Genomic DNA, 27,600 nt, shown 5'->3' with positions numbered 1-27,600 from the left:
CACTTTGCACTTGTGAGTATTTACAACTGTAACTTCTCAATTGACCATTTGTAATATTTAAAAGAAGTATATATAGGGGCCGGAACTGTGGTGCAGTGGGTTAAAGTCCCAGCCTGTGGCACCAGCATTCCATATAGGCGCCAGTTTGAGTCCCAGCTGTCCACTTCCCATCCAGCTCTCAGTATGGCCCGGGAAAGCATCAGAAGGTGGCCCAAGTCCTTGGACCCCTGCACCCATGTGGGAGACCCGGAAGAAGATCCTGGCTCCTGGTTTCAGATCAGTGCAGCTCCGGCCATTGTGGACATCTGGTGTTCTCTCTCTGCCATTCAAATAAAGAAATAAAATCTTTTTAAAAATATATGTATTTAATTCATTTGGGTGCCAAAGCTTTGGCATACTGGGCTAAGCCTCCCGCTGCAGCACCATATCCTATATGGGTATTGGTTCATCCCAGCAGCTCCTCTTTCAATCCAGCTCTCTGCTGTAGCCTAGGAAAGCAGTGGAAGATGGCCTGAGTGTGTAGGTCCCTGCACTCAGGTGGGAGATCCAGAATAAGCTCCCGGCTCCTGGTTTCAGATCGGATCAGCTTTGGCTGTTGAGGCAGCCATTTGGGGAGTGAACCAGCAAATGGAAACCTTTCTCTCTGTCTCTCCCTCTCTCTGTCTGTAACTCTACCACTCAAATAAATAAATAAATAAAAATCATTTTTAAAATAATTTATTTGAGAGGCAGAGAGACACTGAGAGAGAGAGAAAGACAGAGCAAGATCTCCTATCCACTGGTTCACTCTTCAAACGCTCACAATAGCTGGGCCTGGGCTAGGCAGAAACCAAGCACCTGAAACTCCATCTGGATCTCTCAGGTACCCACATGGACCCAAGTGATTGGGCCTTGATTTGCTGCCTCCCAGGTGCATTAACAGGAATCTGGATGAGAAGCAGAGATAGGACTCAGTCCCAGGCACTCTCATAGGAGGTACAGGTGTCCCAAGGGGCAGCTTAGTGCCGTACAACCATAATGGCCACCCACCCAGAGCAACGTTGGATAAAATATTCAGCAGCGTTTTTCACTAAATCTCTAAAACTCCACCTCGTAACATATACCTCTAAAAATCAGATGATGATCATAATCTTGCCCTTGGCTCAGAATCTTGTGTTCAGAGTTTCCCAGAGTCAGGTTTTACAGAGGCATGTGGCTTCATGGTTAGAGCAGACATGGAGACCTGGGCCTCAAAAGGTAACGTTTCCTTTCTGAATTCAGAAGGTAACTTCACAAGCAAACCTCACACATTTGTCGCTTTGTTGCAAGAGTCTGTGGATTGTAGAGTGGATCTTGAAACTTGAGTCGCTGCAACAAATAAACACTCTGCTTTTCCAGTGTTTCAAAAGTCACTTTTTTATTTTTGAAATAGGCAAAGTCACCACATTTGTGGAATGGATACATGGAAATGATCTGAGGGTACAAATGTCCTTTGGCCAGTTTGGACATCAATGTACATAAACTAAAGATTAAAGTAGGGGTGAGCATTTAGCACAGTGGTCAAATAAATAAATAAATTTCAAATAAATAAAAATAAATCTATAAAAAAAAAACAACAAAATGAGTGTTTCCAATTGGAAAAAAAATATTTATTTTAATCATGATTTTGGTCAACTCCAGTATCATTTCGTTTAATGAAAAAAAACATTTGGATATTTAGGGTTATCCATCAAAGATCATATATAAAATAGACTTTGTAATATTATCCATTTTTCGCTGTCTAGAATATTTGTAAGGGAGCTCCACAGAGAAAACAAGGTAGGAGGTGGGGCCAGCACTGGGGCACAGGGGTTAAACTGCAGCTTGCAATGGAGGCCTCCATGTCCACAGCACAGTGTCCACACCACAGCACAGAGCCCACACCACAGCACAGAGCTCACACCACAGCACGGAGCCCACACCACAGCACAGTGCCCACACCACAGCACAGAGCCCACACCACAGCACAGTGTCCACACCGCAGCACAGTGCCCACACCACAGCACAGTGCTCACACCACAGCACAGAGCCCACATCGCAGCAGTGTCCACACCACAGCACAGTGCCCACACCACAGCACAGTGTCCACACCACAGCACAGTGTCCACACAAAGCACAGTGTCCACACCACAGCACAGTGCCCACACCACAGCACAGAGCCCACACCGCAGCACAGTGTCCACACCACAGCACAGTGTCCACACCACAGCACAGAGCCCACACCACAGCACAGTGTCCACACCACAGCACAGAGCCCACACCACAGCACAGAGCTCACACCACAGCACAGTGTCCACACCACAGCACAGTGCCCACACCACAGCACAGTGCTCATACCACAGCACAGAGCTCACATCACAGCAAGAGTTCACACCACAGCACAGTGTCCACAACGCAGCACAGTGTCCACACCACAGCACAGTGCTCACACCACAGCACAGAGCCCACACCACAGCACAGAGCCCATACCACAGCACAGAGCCCACACCACAGCACAGTGCCCACACCACAGCACAGAGCCCACACCACAGCACAGTGCCCACACCACAGCACAGAGCCCACACCACAGCACAGTGCCCACACCACAGCACAGAGCCCACACCACAGCACAGAGCCCACACCACAGCACAGTGTCCACACCACAGCACAGTGCTCACACCACAGCACAGAGCCCACACCACAGCACAGTGCCCACACCACAGCACAGAGCCCACACCACAGCACAGTGTCCACACCACAGCACAGTGCTCACACCACAGCACAGAGCCCACACCACAGCACAGAGCCCATACCACAGCACAGAGCCCACACCACAACACAGAGCCCACACCACAGCAGAGTGTCCACACCGCAGCACAGTACTCACACCACAGCACAGAACTCACACCACAGCAGAGTGTCCACAGCACAGCACAGTGTCCACGCCACAGCACAGAGCCCACACCACAGCACAGAGCTCACACCACAGCACGGAGCCCACACCACAGCACAGAGCCCACACCGCAGCACAGAGCCCACACCACAGCACAGTGTCCACACCACAGCACAGAGCCCACACCACAGCACAGTGTCCACACCGCAGCACAGTGCTCACGCCACAGCACAGAACTCACCCCACAGCAGAGTGTCCACAGCACAGCACAGTGTCCACACCGCAGCACAGTGTACACACCAAAGCACAGAGCTCACACCACAGCACAGAGCTCACACCACAGCACAGTGTCCACACCACAGCACAGTGTCCACACCACAGCATAGTGCCCACACCACAGCACAGTGTCCACACCACAGCACAGAGCCCACACCGCAGCACAGTGTCCACACCACAGCACAGAGCCTACACCACAGCACAGTGTCCACACCACAGCACAGTGTCACCACCACAGCACAGTTTCCACAACACAGCACAGTTTCCACACCACAGCACAGTGTCCACACCACAGCACAGAGCCCACACCACAGCACAGAGCCCACACCGCAGCACAGTGTCCACACCACAGCACAGTGTCCACACCACAGCACAGCGCCCACACCACAGCACAGTGTCCACACCACAGCACAGTGTCCACACACAGCACAGTGTCCACACCACAGCACAGTGCTCGCTTCCATTCCAGCTCCCTGCGTTTGTGTCTGGATGGCAGCAGAGGGTGGCCCACAGGGTCGGTCCCCTGCCGTCCACGTGAGAGACCCGGTTGGAGTTCCTGGCTTCTGGCTGCTGTAGCCATTTCGGTTTGAGCCAGCAGGTGGAGGATCGATCTCTCTCCCCCACTCCCCGCTGTATTGCCGTGTGTTTTAAATAAATAGATACATAATTCTTTAAAAAATATTACCTGTTTCATTCACAGATGCACCCAAACTGTCTAGAACAGTGTCTAACACCTACTAAGCATTCAAAATATTTGTTGAATAAGTGAATCATTTTTCATATGCTGATTGATCTGAAGGCAGTTGTTTTTAAGTTGTGAATTTATTATAACTAGAAGAGAAATAACAGAAAATAATTATGAAATTTAATTTTTTTAATTAAGGAATTCCCCAAATTACTAACGGCTGAGAGAGGGGTTTTCTGGTGCAGAGAGAAAGAAGTGGCAGTGGGATACTGATGGGTTAATAGAGGCTGCTCAGGGGCCCCAGAGGAGAGGGGCAGGGCAGGGAAGAGTTCTTGGAAGTAGGATTGCTGCTAAGCTGAGGCCTGCAGGGCTGGCCAGGGACTGGCCTGCGGAGCAGCCAGGCCTGGGTCATTCCAGGAACAGCAACCAGCAGGTGCTCTTTTGTTGGCTGGTGGGTGTGAACTAATTCCCTCTGGGCTGGGGGCTGGGAACTGGCAGCCCAGAAATTCTCCCAGTGGGCGGCCCTCTTTGTCCACAGCTGTTGGCCAGGGAGCAGGACCGTTGGGGCCCCAGCACCAATGCCTTCCTTCTGAGCTCTGCTCTGCACTGCCTCTGTGTTAACCTCTGGCCACTGCTTTCTGGCCCCAGGGGCTGACTCAAGCCACTCCCCGGGGTAAGGCATTTGAGCTCAGCCAGGGTCTGCTGGAGGCCAGGCTCCCTGGCTGCCTGACCGGGAGGGCTGCAGCCACTGGCTGTGCTCCCCAACACACTCAACCCCAGGCTTCCATCACCTGGGCCCATCTGGGTCCAGGTTATCAGGATGGGCGCTACAGGGCAAGGGTCTGACTTTGCTCACCCGCAAGCTACAGGAGAAGGGCAGGAATGGCTGCCTGGACTCTGACTGTCCCCAGCGGCCTTGAAGACCCTCCAGGTCCCGCCTCTGGTCATTATCTCCTGCAGACCCCACACTCCCATCTCCCATCGCAGCAGCCAGTCTCCCAGGGCCTGGCTGGGGGTGGAGGGAGGGTTTGGTTGGTGCAGACAATGCTGTAGTCCTTTACCTGGGTGTAGTCACCTAGGTGTGTGCTTTAAAAGCAGCCATTACACTAACATTTGCATTTCATAAATCCTGTGTGTGTTTATTATACTGCATAAGAATGGCATAAAAAACAGTGGGGCCAGTGCTGTGGTATAATGGGTAAAGCCACCACCTGTAACACCAGCAATTCATATGGGCGCCGGTTCGAGTCCCGGCTGCTCCACTTCAAATCCAGCTCCCTGCTAATGGGCCTGGGAAAGCAGCAGAGGATGGCCCAAGTGCTTGCGCCTGCACCCATGTGGGAGGCTCAGATGAAGCTGCTGGCTCCTGGCTTCAGCTTGGTCCACCCCCAGCCATTTCAGCCAGCTAGGGAGTGAACCAGCAGATGGAAGATCTCTCTCTTTCGCTTTGTCTCTCCTCCCCCACTCTTTCCCCACCTCTGCCTTTCTTTCTCTGTAACTCTGACTTTCAAATAAACAAATCTTTGGAAAAAAAAAAAACAGCAAAAACCACAACACAAGGAACCTCCGACTGGGAATGAGATGCTTAGGCTTCGCAGAGACATTAACGTGTCAAGCAAAGCACTGTGCTGAGTGCTTACTCTTTCTGATTCTTTGCTCGCTCGGAAGGACCCGCAGGTGAGGATTGTCACCCCTGCCTCCAAAAAGGGAAACGCGGAGGAAACACGGCTGGCCACCCAGCTCCGTGCGCCCCAGGGCGGGTATCAGGGAAAGAGGCGCAGAATAGAGAGAAGGCAGTGCACGGATTTTACAGCCAGACAGAACTGATTCAGAGAAAATGAATTTGTAGAGGTGGGTGACCAGCTGCCCGCATGCACGTGTTGAAACACGTGGCAGAAGGCCCCCACCCCCAGGGGTCAGGTCTTTTATATTTTAGGAGGGCTAGGGATGGGGGTGGAGGAAGGGCAGCAGGTGGAGGGGAATTCCTGGACTGGTCTTTCAGGTGTCTGTGGGGGGTGGGTATGAAGGCAATAGGGTGTGAGACCCATTGAGATTCAAGAGCAAGGAATAAATTCCAATGTTATCTGTCTTTTGGGCAATGAGGGAGAATGTCTGAGGCTATGTCTTTGGTTCATCAGCAGGCCTAACCACTACCCCACACTGCCTCCTGGCTCTGGAGGTGCCGCTCCCACATCACCTGTCTTGGTGATAGCCACAGCACTTTGCCAAGCTAGCACAGGCACAGTTGATAGGGTTGGCAGCCATGTAGTACACTGATGGAGCACACAGTCAGGCAGACACGGGTTCAAGCCTAGTCTCAGGATTTAAAAACAAAAACCAAGCAGGCTGTTGACATGGTGATTACAACATTGCTTGGGATGCCTGCTTCCCATATCGGCGGAGGGCCTGGGCTGGAGACTTGGCTCTGCTCTCAATTCTATCTTCCCGCTCATGTGCGTCCTGGAGGCAGCAAGAGATGGCTCAAGTCCTTGGGTCCCTGCCACCCCCGCTAGAGATCAGCCCTGGCTATCCTGGGCATTCGGGGAGTGAACCAGCGGGTAGGAGCACTCGCCACCCCCCACATCCCATCCCGCTGCCTGATGGGTATGTGAAGCTGTTATTTTGCTGGTGCCTGGCATATAGCAGGTGCACAATAAATGGTTGCCACAGCGGCTTGCAAGCCAGGGCAGGCAGAGGGTTGCTGTCCCCATTTAATGGATGGGGAAGGCGGCTCAGTTCTCCCACCACCGGCCCTGTCGGATGCTTAGGGTCCGGAGCTGGGCCCTGGCCTCGGGCCACGCTCAGCACCAGGCGCAGGAATGCGGGATGCGGCGGGCGCTGACGCCGAGGCTTTTCCGCTCGGCTGCGCGGGCCGGCAACGCAGCAGATTCCGTGGCCACACCTGGTCGTGCAGCTGGGCCGGACCGCAGCTCGGATTTCCCAGTCCTCCGGCCGCCGGCCCTGGAGGGCACGGCTTTGACCTGGGCCGGCCGGGCCTGGGGGCCTCCGCTCAGGAGCACCGGGCGCCCTCTGGGGGTCGGCATGCCCGGCCGGGGCCAACCCCAGGCCTCTGGCACCCCGGGGTAGGAGGTTGCAGCGCCCCTGACGAAGGGCGGGTCCTTTCTGCTGCCCACGAGGGTGGGCGGCCCCCTGTCCAGGCGTGCGGCGTCTGCGGGAAATGGGCTCCTTGGACAGGACTGGGCTGCGGGGGCCACACTCGATCTGCTCTCCTTGCCTCCTCCCGCTCCCCTCTCCCGGGCCCCATTGGGCGCCAAGAGCCAGCACAGGCAAAGCATTCAAGGGCCCCCAGCCCCACAAGCACCTGTTCACCTGTGAGCCAGCGGCCTGCCCCTTGGGTCCTCCCTACTCTGACAGCTTCAGGTCTTCAAATGAACCCAAGTCCCCCTGGCGTCAGGCCTGGGCACCTCCTGTACTGCTGTGCCCCTGTCCTCTGCCCACTTCCTGTTTTCTGCGTCATCATCGTCCATCACTCCTAATACCATCAATGAAATCTCTCGAAAATTCGTGGGCCATAAAGTTCTTCTCTGAGAACTTTAGAACCAACTTGCCAGCTTCCTCCAAAAGCCTCACTGGGATTTTGATGGAGATACTCTTAAATCCATACACTGATCTGGAGTGGATTGGTAGCACATGTAAGATACCAATAATGACATGATGGGCGTCCCGAGAACACAGACCAGCCAGACAGCTCCTTCCCTCAAGGAGCTTATTTGCTTATGGTCTGCCTTTTCATTTCATTTCATGACAGAGGGACCCATTTTACAGATGAGGAAAGTAAGGCTCATGAGTTGATGGACTTGCCCTAGGTCCTATGGTGAGGAAGCAATGGGGCCAAGACGTCCACCCACATCTGTCTGATTTGAGAAGCTGCCCGTTTGGGGGCAGGCAGGCTGGCATCTGCCACAGCGCTCAGCAGAGTACCTGGGATCCAGACGCAGCTCTGCTACCCATTCCAGTTTTCTGTGAATGCACACCGCGGGGATGGCCCCAGAACTGGGGTCCCTGCCTCCCGTGTGGGAGACACACGTGGAGCTCTGGTCTCCTGGCTTCAGTCTGGCCCAACCCTGGCTGTTGCAGGCACTTGGGAAGTGAATAAGCAGACAGAAGATCTCTGTCTGTCTGTCTGTCTCTTGGCCTTTCAAATAAAATGAAAATAAATAAAGTTTTTAAAGAATCTGCCCATTGAGTTAACTCAGCCCATGGTTTGGTTGGTGTGTTTGCCTGGAGGGAGTGTTTGCGTGGGCCTGGAGCTTGTATTTGGATGTGGATGTGCCATGGGGTTGAGTGGGCGAGTAGGTGTGCTGCTGCATTGAACCGTGACATCTGTTTGTGTCTGCACTGGGGTCTTTGCCTGTGTGTGCACAGTTTGAGGGGTTTGTGGATATATTGGCAGGAGTATTTACGTGTGTGGGGTAGGACATACCCTGAGGGGGAGTGGCATGAATGAGCCAGTTCTCTTGGTGTGTGTGTTTTTCCTTATATAGGATTTTAATTTTATACTTGGGTGAAAGAACTTTTTTAAATGACACAATTTTTTTTTTCTTTTTAAGATTTCCTTTTTATTTATCTGAAAGTCAGAGTTACAGGGGGAGAGGGTGACGGAGAGAGGTCTTTCATTTGCTGGCTCACTCCCCCAGTGATCACAACAGCCAAGCCTGGGTCAAGCCTAGAACTCTTGTCTGGGTCTCCCATGTGGGTAGCAGAGGCCCAAAGACCGGGACCATCTTCTGCTGCTTTCCTAGGCGCATTAGCAGGGCGCAGGATTGGAAGTGGAGCAGCTGGGACTCGAATCCGTGCTCATATGGAGTCTCAGGCAGTGACTTAACCCTTTATGCCACAACGCTGGCCCCACACAAAATTTTTTCTTTTACCATATATAAACCTGAAAATTGTAATTGAATTATAATTTGTGAGTACCTCAATCTTATTTTTTTATTTATTTTTATTTTTTTATTTTTGACAGGCAGAGTGAATAGTGAGAGAGACAGAGAGAAAGGTCTTCCTTTGGCTGTTGGTTCACCCTCCAATGACCACCGCGGCCGGCACGCTGCGGCCGGCACACTGCGCTGATCCGATGGCAGGATCCAGGTACTTATCCTGGTCTCCCATGGGGTGCAGGGCCCAAGCACTTGGGCCATCCTCCACTGCACTCCCTGGCCACAGCAGAGAGCTAGCCTGGAAGAGGGGCAACCGGGACAGAATCCGGCGCCCCGACCGGGACTAGAACCCGGTGTGCCGGCGCCACAAGGCGGAGGATTAGCCTAGTGAGCCACGGTGCCGGCCAAGTACCTCAATCTTAAATGGACAGCTAGATGAAAGTGCACATATGTTCACCCGTGTAGTCACGAGCCAGTCAGGATACAAGACATGTAGAGATGCTTCAGAAAGACCTGGACTGGATGAGCCCAGAGGTCCCCAACACAGAGAAATGCTGGCAGTGGAGGAAATAGAAGTACCTGGATACTCAGACTGGATCAGCGCACACTGTGCACGTGTCCCGAACCCCACACCGTGTCCCCGAAATCTGCACAGCCGCTGTGTGGCAATCACAACCTAAAAAGCAGCGCGCCACCCCAGGAGCAGTCCCTGGCACCTGTTTGTCAGAACCCCCCTAAGAAGCCACTGTTCTGACCTCCGTTCCCTGAGTTACTTGTGCCTGTTCTTGGGCGCTTTGTCGATGGAATCACGCGGTGCTTCTGTGTGGGGAAGTCCATAGCTAATATCTAGTAAATTTTGCCTTTTGTACTAGTGCTTTATACACGGAAATCCACTTTTTAGGAAATTTTGTTTATTTATGTTCATTCTATTTGAAAGGCAGAGAGAGAGAAGCTTGAGAGACAGAGAGATCATCCCTGCGCTGGTTCATTTCTCAAATGCCTATAACAGCCAGCTAGGCCAGGCCAAAGCTAGGAGGCCAAACCCAGCCCAGGGTTCCCACGCGGGTGGCAGGGACCCAAGTGCTTAAGCCGTCTGCTGCCTCTCAGGTGCACACTAGGAGGAAGCTGGGACTGGAAGCAAGAAGCTGGGGCTCAATCAGGTGTTCCAATATGGGAGGTGGGCGTCCCAACTGCTTGCTTGGTTTTTGTTTTTAAACCCTGAGACTAGACTCGAACTCATGTCTGCCTGAATGTGTGCTCCATTAGTGTACTACGTGACCCCCCAGAACCCATCAACTGTGCCTGTGCTAACTTGGCAAAGCACCAAATATCCATCCCTGTCCTAACACTTCCTCTACCACACTGAATTTCTCAGAGGAGCCTGAGAAAGTACTCTCTATTTATTCTTCCCATTTTACAGTGAGGGAACTGAGGCTGAGAGGGGTCCATGACCTACCCTGGGCCACCGGAAGCTATGCAGCTCCACAGCCGGGTCACAGCCCACTAGACCCCTGCATCCCTCGGGATACCGCAGAGAGGCGGCACTCTCTTCTCGCAACTGCTTGGGTTTGAAGTAACACAGGTCTGGGCTGCACTCTCCTGTACAATATTCACCCATCCATCCATTCATTCATTGAATTTGAAAGAGAGAGAGAGAGATGCCTTTCATTCACTGGTTCACTCCCCAGATGCCCCCAACAGCCAGGGCTGGGCCAGGCTGAAGCCAGGAGCCTGGAACTCCATCCGGGTCTCCCGCAGGGGTGTCAGGGACTCCAGCACTCGAGCCGTCACCTGCTGCCCCCAGGGTGTGCACTAGTAGAAAGCTGGAATTGGAAGCAGAGCCAAGACTTGAACCCAGGCTCTTTGATATGGTGTGTGGGTGTCCCCAGCCACTTCTTAACCGCTGTATCAAAGACCCGCCCTGGGCTGCACTCTTTTTTCTTTAAGATTTATATATTTATTTTGAAAAAGTTACAGAGAGAGAGAGAGATCTTCCATCATCTGGTTCACTACTCAGATGACCACAACAACCAGGGCTGGGCCAAGCCAAAGCCAGGAACCAGGAGCTTCACCTAGGTCTCCCATGTGGATGGCGGGGGCCCAAGCACTTGGGCCGTCTTCTGCTGCTTTCCCAAGCCATTAGCAGGGAGCTGGATTGGAAGTGGAGCAGCCAGGACTCACCAGCTCCCATCTGGGATGCCAGCATCACAGTGGTGGCTTAATCCACTGCACCACAACACCAGCCCCCGAGCTGCTCTCTTGAGTCTGCCAGCTCCTCTGTGGCCTTAGCCAAGTCACTTAACCTCTCTGAAACTCATTCCTCCACTGGCACATGTCCAGGTGACCTGAATCATCTCTAAGGGCCTTGCAGCTTTCTCCATCTCTCTCCAAGCACCAGGCTCTGGTCCTGCAGTCTCTTCCCAAAAGCAACTTTCTTGGGTAAGAGTCAAAGAGAAGTAGCATGGACTCCAGTTCCCACTGGAACGAGCTGTGTGAACCTGGGCACATTACTCACCCTCTCTGAGCTTTACTTCCTCACCCATGAGATTGCAGATGACACGGAAATGAAATCACGCACAGAAAGCATCTGGTGCCTGGCGCCTGGTGTGTGCTACCCAAATGTTGGCTACGTGACTATTATTAGCTGCTGCTATTATCGATTGATGACTCTGTGCCAGGCATTGTCTCAAGTGTCTTAAGACGTTCCAACTCATTTAGTCCTCACAAACTTTGCAATGTGGTAGCTCCATTTTATAGATGTGGAAACTGAGGCAGCTGAAGTAACGTGCTTAGGGTCACGCAGCTACTAAGCTATGGATGTGGGCCACAAACCCTGGCTGTCTGGATCTGGAGCCTGCACTGTTCCTCGCCAAGCCACACTGCTTCGAACAGCTCCCACTCTCAAAGATTTTTTTTTTTTTTGACAGGCAGAGTGGACAGTGAGAGAGAGAGACAGAGAGAAAGGTCTTCCTTTGCCGTTGGTTCACCCTCCAATGGCCGCCGCGGCCGGCACGCTGCGGTCGGCGCACCGTGCTGATCCGATGGCAGGAGCCAGGAGCCAGGTGCTTTTCCTGGTCTCCCATGGGGTGCAGGGCCCAAGCACCTGGGCCATCCTCCACTGCACTCCCTGGCCACAGCAGAGAGCTGGCCTGGAAGAGGGGCAACCGGGACAGAATCCGGTGCCCCGACCGGGACTAGAACCCGGTGTGCAGGCGCCGCTAGGCGGAGGATTAGCCTAGTGAGCCGCGGCGCTGGCCCCCACTCTCAAAGATTTGTAGATTTTTCACTTCACTTGCCTAACCCAGCAAGCATTCCACTGGGGTCTGGGCAGGTAAAATCTACAAGCGAGAAAGATGTCCTTACCGGAAGGTGAGATCAACGCTGGAGCCCAATTTTGGACCCTCCCCACCTAGCGTTTCCACTCCACTGGAAACCTGCCGGTGCACCTGGGAACAGCCCTGGCCAGTGGGGGCCACAGGGAGGGTCCTCCAGGTGCAGCGGCTGGGCTGTCGCTGTGTGCCTGCTGCCGGTGTGGTTCGCTGGGTTTCTGCCGATGTGTGGGACAGACATGCTGCCTCTGTCCAGGTGTCTGGGCTGTACCTTCCTCCATGTCTGTCTGTCTGTCCCTGGGAGAGGAGGACACACCTGGCCTCTACCACCCAGGGCATGTGTGATGGCGGGGAAGTGAATCACTTCATTGTGCTACTTCTTCATGCGTATAAAAATGGGGCTGATGATAACAGGGGATTTCTGAAGGCTGAATGAGGTTATCTGTGCCAAGGGCTGCATGGGTCAGATGTAGCCGGGGCACCTGTATTTGCTCATAAGCATTAGGGACGCGCAGGTGGGAGCAGGACGAACTTCTGTGAGCTATGCAAAGGCCCTGGGGGTGCCCTACAGAGAGGATGAGGGGCTGCGGGGATGGGGCCTCTGTGATTTGAGTACGGGCTGATAGGAAGGTGTACACACATGTGTGTGTGTGTGTGTGGTCTGCACAGCAAATGCATGTCCATCCCACATATGTGCCGGATGCTCACCACCAGAACTCCAGCTGCCACACAGACCAGCTCCACGCCCTTGGGCAAGTCATCCAGGCTCAGGCGAGCCTCAGGATCGAGCTGCACCGTGGGTAGGACTACCCCCAAAGGGAGCCGCGAAGCCCGAGTGAGTCACAGATGCGAAGTCCCGAACCAGCGCGGGAGAGGACTGTGTGAGGGAGCCAGGCATCACTGTTGGCACTCCCAGGTTCCTATGTTCTGGGCTGTTCAAGTGTGCCCCCTCTGGGCTGCAGGGCTTGCCCTGGGGGTGCGAGGACCCCAGCCTGCCTAGACAAGAGCTCTGAGTTCAATTTTTCCAATGGGGCATTGGAGGCCCAGAGAAGGACTGGGTCCTGCCTCAGGACACCCAGCACACCGCAGGCAGAGGTGGGCTAGACTGAGTCAGTGCCTCTTGTCCTCCTGGCTAGGCGGTGATGGGAAAGCCCCGCAGAGGGGAGTGGCCTGCGGCCCCAGCCCTTGCAGCTCTGTTTCCCTGCCTCCCCCTTTGGCAGGCAGCAGCGGCCGCCTGGCCGGGGAAGCCACTCCAGCGGGGAAGCTGTGTGCTTTGGCAGCCGCTGCTGTCTGGGCTGCGGAGGTTGAGGCTGGTGGCTACCTGCGGTGGGAATTCCATGTGTCTGGGGGACCCAGCTGGAGTAGGCAGTCCCAGCCCAGTCACGTGTTGCCAGCTGGACCAGGGCAGGACTGGGTTCAGCCTGGGCTGGAAGAGGAGGCTGAGGATAGAAATGCTTTCTCGTTGATTGATTGAACGCCTTTCTTGTTGTAATCTGCTTCTCCTATTACAAAAACAATGCTTGCTGTTTGTAGAGAATACAAGGAATCAATAAGAAAAACTTTCTTTCATGCAGAAATTCAGCAACTCAGAGACCAGCATACGTGTACCATGTACAGACAGCTGGACACATAGGTGTGGCACAGGAACACACATACATACGTGCATGTCAGTGTCCTTGCACACACATAATACACAAGTGCATACACTCTCGACCAAGTACACATGTGTGCACACAAATGCATACATAGAGCACTTAATGTGTGCCCAAATGGGAACTCATTTACCCCTCACCAAGCTATGAGAGAGGTATGTTACAGACATGGCACAGAACGGTCGAGTAACTCCCCGAGAACACCCAGTTAGCGAGGGGCGGGATGGGTTTCTGACCCGGGGGCTAGTTAATTACACTACATGCTGTGTCCGAGGGCAGCACAGCGCCCATTTCCCTCCATGCACCTATATTTGGTTTAATTACATCCTTTTCACCACCTAACAGGGCCCTGGGCTCAGAAGCTCGCACTGCAGACTGGCTGGCCTGACTTCCGGCTTCCCCTCCCTGGGGCTCAGTTTCTTCATCAGTAAAATGGGGAGCTCTAGTGTCTTGCTTCTGAGAGGTGGCGGAGCTTGTGGGTGTAAAGCACTCAAGCCTGGGCCTGGGACACAGAAGGTGTTCGTTGAATGGGGCTGAATTAACCGCCCTCTTGGAGGCTGGAGAGATTTGGAGCGAAAACAATCAGAAAACACTGGCCAGAGGTAAGGTGGCCTTTACAGGTTGGGGTCTGGGAGGATCCCGGCTCCCGGGGGAGGAGGATGGTGACTCCTCCTGCATCCCTGCCCTGGACCTCCCCCCACCCTGACCAGCGGTTCAACCTCAGCCCTGCAGGCTCCAGGTGGAACTTGGAACAGCACAGACAGGAGGGTGGGAGGGAAAAGCCCATAAATCAGCAGGCGGAGTCTGGCCTGGCTGGGAGGGGAGGGGGCTGTGGGGCCGGGGACGTCAGATGCCATCAGCTCCCAGGGGACCATTAAAGTAGCCGGCTTAGCCGTGCTGCCCGGAGGGCCAGAGTGTCTGCAGAGGTCCCCGCCTCCTCTTGCCACCTGCCCTGCTGCCCAGGTCCCCTGCCTCTCTCTGTCAATTTGCTCGCTCGCTCGCTCTGTCTCTTTCCACTTCTCTTGATTCTCCTGTCTTTCCTCCTGTGTTCTGTCTGTCCACTCCCATCTCTCTCTTTGTTTTGGATGTGTTCCTTTTCTCTATATCTCTGAGGCTTTTTTCCTTTTCTCTTTTGAGCGCCTCTCTTTTTCTTTCTCTCAGCTGTCTGGGTCTTTCTGTGTCTCACTCCCAACCCCCAAGTTGCAGCAACTCGGGCATCAGAGAGCCCCGCAGTGTGACCTGGGGAAGGCCAGACCTGCCCTCTGAGGCCATCGACCGAATTCCCTGCAGCGGCACTGGTGAGGAAGACGTCTGGGCTGGACAGCGCGCTGTAGTCTCCCGGGCGGGTGGGACAGGGCCCTGGCTTTGAAGCCGTGGCCCCAGCTCACCCCAGGACCTAGTCTGGATTAGCCACTGTCTGGGCATTTCTTCCCACTGCCCAACCCACTCAGCACCTTGGGGAGGGAATGAAGGGGTGCTGGGCGTCTGGGCCAGAGCTGGGGAATTCTCAAGACCTGATGCTCTCATGCCTGCCTCTTCCAGGCAGCCAGCTCTGCCTGCACTGAGCGGAGTGTGACCCTCTAGCCAGCTATGCCCCTGCTGCCCAGCACCGTGGGTCTGGCCGGCCTGCTCCTCCTCTGGGCATGTCAAACAGTGGACGGCTTGATGATGCCCAATGCCACTCTGGCTCTGGCCAGACCTGAGGACACAGCCATGAGGCCCCCCAGTGGCCTGGGGGTGCCCCGGTACCGACGGAAGCGTCACATCTCCGCCCGGGACATGAATGCCTTATTGGATTATCACAACCACATCCGGGCCAGCGTGCACCCGCCCGCTGCCAACATGGAGTACATGGTGAGTCCCCGTGCCTGCCCCCGTGCCCATTCCAGCAAACACCAGCCCATTTGCCTTGGCCTGGAGTCATGGCCGGTTCTGCAGAGCTGGACCTTTGCCCCTCTGGCCCTGCTAGCCAGTTTCTGGGTGTTTGGGACCTAGGCAAAGGGCAGGAATAAGTCTGCCCATTGTACAGGTGAGGAAACTAAGGCAATTGCCTAGGTCCTCCAGGAAGCCAGGGGCACCCCAGGTGCACACCTCTTCCCTCCAGGTGGCTAGCTCAGCCCTACTTCCCACACAAAGACAGGGAGATGCAGAGAAGGGATTTGTCCAAGGTCCCCCAGGTGTGCCTGCTGCTAAGTTGTGATCATTTTACTTTTTAAAGATTTGTTTGCTTCAAGGGCAAAGTGAGAGGTGTGGTGGGGGAGACGGTGTGGGGGGTTGGAGAGAGAGAAAGAGATTTTCCATCATCTGATTCACTCCCCAAATGCCTGCAAGAGCTGAGCCTGGGGACAGGTTGAAGCCAGGAGCTAGGAACGCCATCTGGGTCTCCCTCACACGGGTGGCAGGGACTCCGTGGCAGCTCGATTGCCTTCCCAGGTGCATTAGCAGGGAGCTGGGTCAGAAGTGGAGCTGCTGGAACTCCCATCTGGGATGCCCACCTCCCAAGCAGTGCTTAACCCACCTCCCCCCCCCCCCCCCCCCCGCACCGCCCTGCCCCAGCTTGTGCTCTTAAACAGCACAATAGCCCTGCTCAAAAACTGGCTGCACAGCGTGGGGCCAAGCTTTAAAACTATTGTGTGATTGACACACCCGGGCTACCCTGCGGGACGAGGGACCAGAGAGGCGGGATCAGGCACCCGGTGACCTCAGGCTGGGGAGGACCAGCAGCTGGACAGCAGCTGCGGAGAAGCCAGACCGGCTGCATGGAGGAGGCAACCTTGCTCTTAACCCCTGCTCCTCCTTCGGGACTATTGTCCCAAGCCAGCCTGGAGAAATTCCGTCCTCCCCAACCCCACCCCACAACCACACACACACAAGCAGGTTTCTCCAAGGAAAGAGACTGCCCATCTGCCCCCTCTACACGCTACTCAGTAGCCAGGGAATTCGTCTCCTTGGGCAAAGGGTCAGTTCAGTTCTGCGGACACTGCCCAGGACAGGACGGAAGAAGTTCCTTCCCCCCGGTACTCACATTTGGTGGGGACAAACATGGTCCGGTCGGTGCCGTGTCATGTCATGCCAGGAGGCAGGACGGCGCTGGGGAGGGGCAGAGCCAGGAGCCAGGAAGGCAGACAGCTAGAGGTGGGGAAGTCACGTATTTGTTCATGGGCTGACTCATTCACTCATTACCATTTTTCAAACAAATGACACATTCATTCAGCAGCAGCTGTGCATGCGTGGCACTGACCCTCAGCGACTTGTCACTGGCGCCTGAAGCCAGGTGTCCCCCAGGGGACCCGGAGTGGGGTGGGGGTGGGGTCACTGATGTGGGCCTGATGATGAGCAGGCTCTTCCCTCAGTTTACCCCTCTGTAGTAGGCGGAGTCCATTCCTCTGCTTCCCCCATGCGTCACCCAGCTCTGGGAAGAAGTATGTACTGCTGTCTGCCTGGCCCCATCTCTTCCCCATGTCAGGAACAGGCACCTGAGGAAACACCCCTAGCTCCGGATACTCTTGCTCCCACAGCCCCAAGAAAGCTGGGGTCCCGTGTCACCGTCCCACCCCCTCCCCAGGATGTGACAATGAATCATTTGCTCGTTGTCTTAGTCCCTGGCTAGACTGTTGGTCTTCAGTGCCTAGAAATGTCACTCAAGGGTTGAAGGAGGATTGGAGTCCCTGGGGGAAAGGGCTTCGCTGTATCAGGCTTCTTAGCCTCAGTGCTGCTGGTATTTGGGGCTGGGTAGTGCTTTCCTGTGGGAGCTGTCCTGGGTATTGCAGTGTTTAGCAGTATCCCCGGACTCTACCCACTCGATGCCTGTGGTGGTCACTAGTGTTTAGCACAGCGGTTAAGATGCCTTTGATGTCCACATCCGGTATCAGAATGCATGCCATGGAGTCCCGCCCCTGCTCTGATCCAGCTTCCTGCTAATGCACACACTGGGAGGCAGCAGGTGACGGCTCGGGCACTTGGATCCCTGTCATCCACGTGGGAGACCCAGATGGAGTTTGGGGCTCCTGGCTTCAAACTGGCCTAGTCCTGGCTATTGCTGGAATTTGGGGAATAAACCAGCAGATGGGAGATCTCTCTATCTATACACCTTTTAAATAAATAAATAAGTTTTAAAAGATTTGCTGAATGAGCAGAGAATATCTAAGAGAATCCAGGCAGTCAGAGCTAAAAGGGAGCTAAGATTTACTTAAGTGACACTTTTTCCAGCTCTCAAACTTGGGGGATTCATACACTGAAAGATCCCAAAGCTGGCCAGTGCTGTGGCGTTGCAGGTTAAGCTGCCACCTAAAGCACTGGCACCTCATAAGGGCACCGGTTCAAGTCCCAGCTGCTCCACTTCTGATCCAGCTCCTTGCTAATGCACCTGGGAAAGCAGCAGAAGATGCCCAAGTCCTTGGGCCCCTGCACCCGTGTGGGAGACCTGGAAGAAGCTGCTGGCTCCTGGATTCAGCCTGGCCCAACCCTGGCTATTCCAGCCATTTGGGAAGTGAACCAGAGGATGGAAAATCTCTCTCTGTGTCTCTCCCTCTCTGTAACTCTGCCTTTCAAATAAATATTCAAAAAAAAAAAATCTCAAGGCTTATAGGAAAGATGAGAAGCAGACTTCATGTGTGCTGACGTGGAGTAGGCCCAAGGCCACCTGTCTTGTTAGGTGAGACGAGGAAGGCACAGAACACAGTGTGTGGCGGGCTTAAAGTGATGCTGCCAAAACAGAAGTCTCCGTGGACCTGCTCGGACAGGTGTCCTGGTCCCTTTTCTGTTGTTAATTCTACGAGGCCACAGATTGGGTGAAGTCCTTGAGAAAGGGGGTCTGCTTTGGCTCACAGCTCTAGTCCAAGGCGGAGGTGCTGCATCCGGTAGTGGCATCCTTGCTGGCAGAGGCGGGCAGAGTAGGTCACGTGGGACCGAGCGAGCTTCCTCTCTTGGGTCTCTCTTCCCTTTCACGGCCACTATTGGCATCATGGCAGGGCACCGCCATGACTTCATGCAATCCCTATTAGTTCCCAGAGGCCGCACATCCAAACACCACTGACACCTGACTGTGGGGGCTAAGCTTCCGGTGGAATTCAGGGGCCACAAATATACAATACTGTTGGAAGAGAGCACGAGTACTGGGATTGCTTCTGGGGATGGGGTGCGGAGTAGCTGGGGAACAGGTGCAGGGGAGAGAAGAGAGACTTCCACGTCTCCTTTGTCTGAAAAATTAAATCTGTGTGTGTTTTCACATTTCAAAACTGAGTTTCAAATTAAAATAAATGTTTATTGTTAACATAAACAGACTCAGAAAATGCGATACGGTATGAAATCCATCCTCTTCCCATCATCGTGGGCTCAGTCGTTTCTAGGAACTGCTGGGGACTTTTGGACAAACATCCTAGGCTGCCACTCAAGTCGGGGGGCCTCCAGCTTGACTTCCAGTGAGGACAGAAGGAAACCAAACTTGGAGTGGAGGCCTGGATGTGAACTTGCAGCTGACCTTGAAGCCACAGCCCTCCTCTGAGCCTCAGTATTCTAATCTGCCAAGTGGGTTTGTGGTAGGGGAGGAAATGCACATCTCCAGACACTGTGATGATGATGGTGGATGCTTCCCCCGGGGAGTTCACAGCACCTCTTCCCCCAGGTCTGGGATGAGCGGCTGGCCAGATCCGCGGAGGCCTGGGCCTCCCAGTGCATCTGGGCCCACGGGCCCTCACAGCTGATGAAGTACGTGGGCCAGAACCTCTCCATCCATTCCGGCCGGTGAGTGGCCCTCTGCCTGCTTTCATTCAGTCATTCAGCAAACATGCAAGGAATGCTTACTCCACACCAGGTGCTGCGCTTGGCAGTGGGTGCAAGGGAGACAAGTTCCCTGCACAAGCACGAGCCCACATTCCACGTAGAGACAGGATGCGCAGGCTGTGAGGAGTGACCGGGACACTCCCGAGGCAGGGACCAGGGTCGGGGCAGCAGGGCTGGGGCTAGGGAGAGGGGGTGGGCACGTCTGGCTCCAGCAAACCTCTCTCTGGTCTGACCTCTTCCTGCCATTCCCACTTCCAAGGCAGAACCCGGGGGCCGGGCAAGGTATTTCCACTTTTGCACCGCAGTGACCTTGTCTGGGAAAGAAAGGCGTCCTTCTCTTGGGCCGGGAAGTGTGGATTCCTTAGGCAGGGGAAAATGTCAAAAAGACATGAGTGAGACTGCCACCCTGTTGTCATGTCTTTGCTTCGCCAAATGAGGACGTTAGGAAAACAGCGACCTGCCCTGCCCTGCCCCCACCCGCCGTAACCCCAGGGGAGTGGGAAGACAGAAGCAAAGCTGCTTCTTTCAGCTGAGCTTGGTGGACGCTCGGGCCATTTGCCTTTTTCTTCGCCAGCAACTGGTCAGGGCATCGGGGAGCCTTCCAGGGCAGACCTTGGGCTGGGCACCCCCCCCCCAGGCCCCATCACTGCCCCTCCCTGCCGGCCCCGGGCCCTGAGCTGACACTTGAGAGGCTCACGGTGCAGAGAGTAACGGGATGCAGAGGCACCGCTGGGCGTTTCCGGCGTCAGTTCTCCCAGACTGTCTCCCTTATTGGCCCTCGTGTAGATCTGTGCCTCTGACAATGGTGTCTGATCGAAGAAGCCCCTGGGTCCCAGCCTGGGCGCTTCCGGCTGTAAGGAGGTTCTCAGGTCCACAGCCAAGGGCCTGCCTCCACCCCGTCTCACACATCAGAGGCCTCGGAGGTGGTCCCCTGAGCCCTCTTCCCTGGAGACCAGCCGCCCCGTCTCAGATGCCCGTCTCCGGCCTGGCCCTTTGCATGCTACCGACGAGTGCATGCGCTTACTGCGTGCCAGGTGCATGCGTGCACTGAACCCACTCTCCCAGGTGACCGGCAGCACTTACCTGCAAGGAGGGCGCTACTGTCCTTGTTCTCAGTGAGGAAGGGGCAGAGGTGCTCACCCCAGGTCACCCAGCAGGTTGGTGGCCAAGCAGCTTGGCCGTTCTCTGCCCACTTCTCTGGCATTCTCGGCCTCCGCAGGTTCCGCTCAGTGTTGGATCTGGTAAAGGCGTGGTCGGAGGAGAAGCGGCATTACTTGTTCCCCGCCCCGAGGGACTGCAACCCGCACTGCCCCTGGCGCTGCAGTGGCCCCGTGTGCTCCCACTACACCCAGGTACGCTCCGTGTCCACTGGGGCGGGACAGAAATCAGCCCGGAAACCCCACCCCGGCTCCCAGGCCTGGCCCAGGGAGCCTGGCTGTAAGCACCTGCTCCTGCAACGCTGGGTGGGCATAGATTGCAGGTGGATCTCGCTCTGTTTGGAATGTCTTGCCTGCTTTCTGTTGTCTAAGGCTCCCATTATCAAAATAAGCTGACAACAGCTGTAGCGGATGCCGAGTGCTAACACAGAATATGGGGACACTTAGGACACGGAAAACCCGATACAGGACAAGTGGGACACTAATCAGAACAGCTGGAATCCAGGATGCTCCGGAGTCCAGCATCTTCAGAGCTTTGGAAGGTGCCCCCAGGGGAAAGTCCCAGTCCTGACCTCCGGTGCCGGGTTACACTGCAAATGCAGGCGTGAGCAGTCGTTCCCAGACCTCTGAAGGCTTGGCGTGCCTGGTCTTTCCTGAGAGCCTATCTTCTGGCTTGGAAGATGGACTTCTCTTGGGAAATCAACACACATTCTCAGGCCACAATGAGGGGGCAGCATTTATATGCAGGCCGTGTGCCTACAAGGGAAAGTTCACCAACGCCTGTATCCTGATGAGAAAGAATGTCTTTGTCCATTTTAGCTAACACGATTCTGGTATAGCAACACAAAAATGGAGGAAATGTAGCAAATAAAACCTGGAGAACAAGGAGGCTGGTGTTGTGGTGTAGTGAGTTAAGCCGCTGCCTGCGACACCAGCAGCCAAATGAGTCCTGACTGCTGCACTTCTGATCCTGTTCCCTGCTGTGGCCTGGGAAAGCAACAGAAGCTGGCCCAAGAACTTGGGCTCTGCACCCACGTGGGAGATCCAGATGAAACTCCCAGCCCCTACCATTCTGCCATTGAAGACCATTTGGAAAGATTGATTTCTCTCTCTTCCTCTCTCTCTCCCTCTGTAACTCTGCCTTTCAAATTAATCTTAAAAAAAATCTACCAGGGGATTCCAATTCAATCCCATCAAGGTGGCATGTACCAATGCCATCTCACTATTCCAAGTGATCAATTTCAGTTCACAATTGATCATAATGAAAGGACTAAGAGTCAAAGGGAGCACATAAACAAGTCTAGTACCTGCTAACACTAACCAATGGAATAAATAAAGGGAAGAGTGATCCAACATGGGAAGTGAGATACTCAGCAGACTCATAGAATGGCAGATGTCCTAAATAGCACTCTGGCCTCAGAATCAGCCCTAAAGGCATTCGGATCTGGCTGAAAAGCCCATGAGAGTATTTCAGGCATGGAAAGCCAAGACACTCTGGCAAAAGATCTCTGCGAGTGAGATCCTAGTGGAAAGAACAGGTCTTCAAAGAAGGAGGTACCTTTCTCTGAAGGGAGGAGAGAACCTCCACTTTGACTATGACCTTGTCTAAACAAGATAAGAATCGGAGAACTCAGAGGGCTTCCATAGCCTTGGAAACTCATGACTGGAGCATAGGGAGACTACTGATGCCATAGACAGGAGTGTCAATTGGTAAAGTCAACAACAGGAGTCACTGTGCACTTACTCCTCATGTAGGATCTCTGTCCTTAATGTGCTGTGTATTGAGATTTAATGCTATAACGAGTACTCAAACAATATATTTCACTTTGTGTTTCTATGGGGGTGCAAACTGTTGAAATCTTTACTTAATGTATACTAAACTGATCCTCTGTAAAAAAAAAAAAAAAAAAAAAGAAATTATCAACTCCCAACTTGACTCTCACTGGGATTAAACATGACAATAGGTCTAATCTGATTTCATCATCATTTAAAAAAAATCATCTATTATTTTTCACTTTATGTTTCTGTGTGGGAGCAAACTGTTGAAATCCTTACTTAATGTATACTAAGCTGATCTTCTGTATATTAAGATAATCGAAAATGAATCTTGATGTGAATGGAAGGGGAGAGGGAGTGGGAAAGGGGAGAGTAGTGGGTGGGAGGGACGGTATGTGGGGGAAGCCATTGTAATGCATAAATCGTACTTTGGAAATTTATATTCATTAAATAAAAGTTAAAAAAAAATCTAGAGAACTAGAAACCGTAAAAGAACAAATAAATGAAATTATATGTGAAAAGCAACACAGGTGCATTAAAACCACCATATATAGGGGTGGGCTTTGTGGCCCCACTGGATCCTCCCTGTCTCTGCCTCCCCTCAACAGATGGTGTGGGCATCTTCCAACCGCCTGGGCTGCGCCATCCACACCTGCAGGAGCATCAGCGTCTGGGGCAGCACCTGGCACAGGGCTGTGTACCTGGTCTGCAACTACGCCATTAGGTAAGGGCCTGCACTGAAGCCAAGCGGCTCTGGGACGGGAGGGTGGGTCCTGAGAACTCAGACGCGGCACCCCGCCTTCCTCCGTCATCAGCACTCTCCGTACTGTTCAGCTTGGGGGACTTTAGAACCGATCAACCATCCTTTTCCTTACGCACATTCCAGAACCAAGTGGGAGACAGAGAGGAGCAAGGCGGGGGAGAGGCAGCTCATTGAGAAAGCCAGCAGCAGAGGATGTGGCTAGGTGGGACCCTCTCCCAGCCAAGAGGGCTTGCAAATGGTGCGGTGCAATTTTTAAAAGTTATTTTAAAGTGCTTTTAAAATGTATTTACTTATTTTTTTGTCATTCTATTTGAAAGGCAGAGAGAGAGATGGAAATAGAGAGCTAGGGCTAGACGTGTGGTGGGGGGGATCTTCTGTCCCCTGTCACTCCCCTGACTGGCAGCAACAGCCAGGGCTGGATCAGGCCAAAGCTGGGAACCTGGGTGTCGCTCCCCCTCTTCGTGGAGGAACGACACAGGACCCTGCGCTGTTCTTTCGTCTGCTCGGCCCTCCCCGGGTTTGCTGCTGGTCCTTCCCGGGTTGGCTACCGTCCCTTCCACCTCCGTGGAAGGGCGGTTCCCCCTGGCCACTTTCCCCACTTCCGCAGGGGAGTGGCACACCACCGGCCGGCTCTCTCGGGGGCTGCACAGGTGTTCCCCTTAGATGTTCCCCTTAGATGTTCCTGGTGCATGCCGTCTCTCTCCTCCTTTATAGTCCTCCTCCGCCAATCTCAACTCGGCTGCCCACACGCAGAGCACGCTGCTCTCCTCCAATCAGGAGCAGGATCAGCTCCTGGAGGTCAGCACTCAAGTTGGCAAGAGGCAGCTGCGTAGAAGCTGTTTTCTTCTCTCCCAACGCCATATTGTGGGAGAGCAGATGCATAGAATAAGTCTTAATTCCAGTAACTTAGTCCAGTCCAGGTTGCTCCCCACACCTGGGGAACTCAATCCAGGTCTCCCAAATGGGTGCCAAGGATGCAAGTGCTTGATCCATCATTGGCTGCCTTCCCGGGTTGCACACCAGCAGGAAACCGGAATTGGAAGCAGAGGTGCGTTTCAAACCCCGGCAGTGTGATCTGGGATGCAGGTGTCTCAAGCGCATCCTAACCACCGTGCTGGACGCTCAGCCCCCCTCCAGTAGCTCACTGTTGAGTCAGACCCTGCACACCCGCGGCAGGCCACACTGCACAGCCACAGGTTCTTCTGACAGGAGCAGGGCCGGCCCCTCCACACTTACTCCCAGAAATATTCAACCAGGACTGCGAGCTGCCCACGGGCAGGTAGATCCCCTAGGCAGGGGGGCAGGGTAGAGACAGCCTGCGCAGCAGCTTCCCCCAGACTGCAGCATGCTGAGAGACAGGCCGGGCGCTGGCTTCAGACACAAGTCTCTTGGAACTATGGGGAAAGGCGGATGAACATTCTCCCAACATGCAGTGTGCAAGCTCACACGCAGACAAGAACAGGTTCTAAGGCGAGACTGCCGGGGTTCAGATTTGTGATTTTACTCCACTTCTTCATGCCTGGGTCTTCATCTGCAAAAGGACCATAAAATACAAGCTCCCAAATAGCACTTGTTCAAGGGACTGTTGAGAGAATTCTGGGCAACCGCCCAGGTAACACCCCAGCCCCTCCGAGGGGGAGAAAACATGCGGCCATCGCTCCTGCCAGAGCTAGGCTGAGCCCAGCTCCTCCACACACCTGCTGAAGACCTGGAGTGGATCCCTGTGCCTCGGCAGGCTCATTTCCCCTTTATGGTAGCAAACACTAGCTGACTCACAGGGCTTGCGTGGTGCCTTGTCCGCGGTATGTGCTACTTAAATAGTGACCGTGGACTCAAATGAGGTTATGTGTGCAGGAGGGTGGGAAATTGACCCTATGCGATTTTATATCCCTCAAATTCTTCAACTTCAGTTCCTTGTTTTTTTGTTTTTGTTTTTTTTTTTTGTTTGTTTGTTTTTTTTTTTTTTGGACAGGCAGAGTGGACAGTGAGAGAGAGAGACAGAGAGAAAGGTCTTCCTTTTGCCGTTGGTTCACCCTCCAATGGCCGCCGCGGCTGGCGCGCTGCGGCCGGCGCACTGCAATGATCCGATGGCAGGAGCCAGGAGCCAGGTGCTTTTCCTGGTCTCCCATGGGGTGCAGGGCCCAAGCACCTGGGCCATCCTCCACTGCACTCCCTGGCCACAGCAGAGAGCTGGCCTGGAAGAGGGGCAACCGGGACAGAATCCGGCGCCCCGACAGGGACTAGAACCCGGTGTGCCGGCGCCGCTAGGCGGAGGATTAGCCTAGTGAGCCGCGGCGCCGGCCTAGTTCCTTGTTTCTTTAAGTGGAACTTTTTCCAAGTGGCTACATGCAACAAAAAAGAATGACTTTCATTCTAACGTGCCAGGCGTCACCACCTATTCTTCCCGCCCCTAAACTCCCGAGAGCATCTTTAGAAACCTGGGGACTGTGGCATCCGGCACACATCCTGATGTCCCATGGATGCTCTGAAAGTGTTTGTTGAATGAATAAGGGAGCACTGTTGGGAAATCAGAAGGGCGTGCTTTGCACTTTGGTGGACTTTATGCGGTCGTTCAACAATCACTTTTGGAGGGAAGAAGATTCTACGTCTGTCCACAAGGAGGGTTCATGTAAGGTGTGAGGAAAAAAGGCACTGGGTCTTACAAAAATTGTTAACATGGCAAGTCAGCAGTGAGATTACCAGGCAGCCATGAGCAAGAGCTGGGGGGGGGGGGGGTGTGTGTGATTTAAGACTTTAAGGGGAGAAGGCAGGAGAAAACGAGAAAAAGCCATGAGCTGGGGTGGAAGAGGGTGCTGGGAGATGAGATGTGCAAGTGGAGCCAGGCGCTGCCAGGGCAGTCTGGAACTCCTGGCCCGCAGCTGGTGATGTGATCTAGAAGCCAGGGGTCCGCAAACCAGGGGCCATGGCCAAAGCTGGCCCACGGCCTGTCTTTACAAATAAAGTTTTATTGAGACGGAGGCAGGACATTCCTTTACACATTATCTGCAGCTGCCTTCACATGGCAGAGATCGTCTGGCCTGCAAGGTATAAAACACAAGGGTTCTTCAAAAAGCTCACAGCAAATGGGCTTATAAGCTTATTTTGTGAAAAAAAAAAAATGGAAACCCATCCATAGTTTTCTCATTATATGCATTTCCAGACTTTTTTTGAAGACAAGTTGTAGCACAGATTCCAAGCAAATTTCGTACCAAAATGAACTTATCCTTTAATTCTGTTTTCCTTGAGCTTTTTGAAGTCTCTTTGTATTTACACCTGCTTCTTTACAGAACAAGCTTGCCGGTCTCTTCCTGCGTGGAAAAGGGCAGTCCCCAAAAGCTCGATGGGACAGCGATCGCACGGAAGCAGGGCCTGCCTGTAGAAAAACAGACAGCTGTTAAGACAGAATTCATTTGCCATACAACCCACCGCTGAGTTTTAGAACATATAACTATATATAGAATATGTAACTATATATAGAATATGTAACTATATATAGTTATATTTTTTTTCTTATTTGAAGGAGAGAAACTGAGAGATCCCTCATCTACCAGTCCACTCCCCAAATGTCCTCAAGAGCTGGGACTGGGCCAGGCAGAAGCCAGGAGCCTGGGACTCAATCCAGGTCTCCCATGCGGGTAGCAGGGACCCAAGCATACGGACTATCACCTGCTGCCTCCCAGGGGGCACCTTAGCAGGCAACTGGAGTCAGGTCATTTTCTCCAGAGGACTAAAATCACATCCCAGAAATGAGGAGGCTGATCCTGTCACCGGCTGGAGGTGGCAGACTCAGGGGGTGGGGAGAGAAGTAACCTGTTGGCCTGGCACGGTGCGGGGTGCACCCACGCGGGGCCACCTTTGGCCTTGGCCGCCTCCCTGTGAGGACAGTGAAGAGTACAGGGCCTGGGGCCCAAAGTCATGCAGCCAGTGGGTACCGTGCTGAGACCTAGATGTCTGGGTGAAAAGTCACTGACTTCACTCTCCTGACCTCCGACCGCGGCTCCCTGGGCCTCTGTTCTCTCCCCAGGGGCAACTGGCTGGGTGAGGCACCGTACAAGATGGGGAGGCCATGTTCCGCCTGCCCCCCCAGTTACCAAGGCAGCTGCAGTAGCAACATGTGCTTCTCCGGGCTCAAGTCCAACAGGCTCCAGTGGATCTGAAGTCGCCCTGGGCCCCGGGGCACCTCCAGCTGGGCCCGACCCTGCAGGGGTCCCACCCACCTACCCAGGACAGAAGCTGGCCACAGGGCACTCACCGCCTCTTGCCTCCCAGGTTCTCTCCCGAACATCCGGCTGGATGAGAAGAGAAGCCCTTGCCTGCTTCCCTTCTTTCTCCCCTCCGGCCTCTGCATCTTTCATCAAGTCCTTCTCAGAGAGCGAGCCGGGGCTGCGGGGAG

At 54.0% G+C, this 27,600-nt stretch overlaps 1 protein-coding gene and 2 long non-coding RNA genes across 4 annotated transcripts; 1 reads left to right on the top strand and 2 right to left on the bottom strand.

The window, feature by feature from the left end:
• Positions 1–439: 439 nt before the first annotated feature.
• On the bottom strand, positions 440–16,822 carry LOC138844292 (uncharacterized). Its single transcript, XR_011379881.1, has 3 exons — positions 16,756–16,822; positions 3,852–3,997; positions 440–1,347 (listed from the first exon to the last, which is right to left on the bottom strand). It is a non-coding gene; the product is annotated as an uncharacterized lncRNA (long non-coding RNA).
• On the top strand, positions 14,605–27,462 carry R3HDML (R3H domain containing like). Of its 2 annotated transcripts, XM_051845039.2 has the most exons (6): positions 14,605–15,028; positions 15,273–15,584; positions 19,354–19,472; positions 20,731–20,863; positions 23,053–23,168; positions 27,232–27,462. In XM_051845039.2, exons 2-6 carry the CDS (start codon positions 15,321–15,323, stop codon positions 27,362–27,364), a joined length of 765 nt encoding a protein of 254 aa, XP_051700999.1. In that variant the 5' UTR covers positions 14,605–15,028; positions 15,273–15,320; the 3' UTR covers positions 27,365–27,462. The 2 variants fall into 2 exon arrangements, with proteins under 2 accessions (XP_051700999.1, XP_002721116.1); XM_002721070.5 differs by having other exon boundaries at positions 14,605–15,584.
• Positions 22,311–27,600, bottom strand: LOC127490950 (uncharacterized). Its single transcript, XR_011379879.1, has 3 exons — positions 27,460–27,600; positions 24,142–24,738; positions 22,311–23,646 (listed from the first exon to the last, which is right to left on the bottom strand). It is a non-coding gene; the product is annotated as an uncharacterized lncRNA (long non-coding RNA).

Source organism: Oryctolagus cuniculus, chromosome 11 (assembly GCF_964237555.1).
Source record: "Oryctolagus cuniculus chromosome 11, mOryCun1.1, whole genome shotgun sequence".
Classification (NCBI taxonomy): Eukaryota; Metazoa; Chordata; class Mammalia; order Lagomorpha; family Leporidae; genus Oryctolagus; species Oryctolagus cuniculus.
The sequence above is the reverse complement of the archived record's forward strand: the minus strand, read 5'-3'. Positions and strand labels throughout refer to the sequence as shown.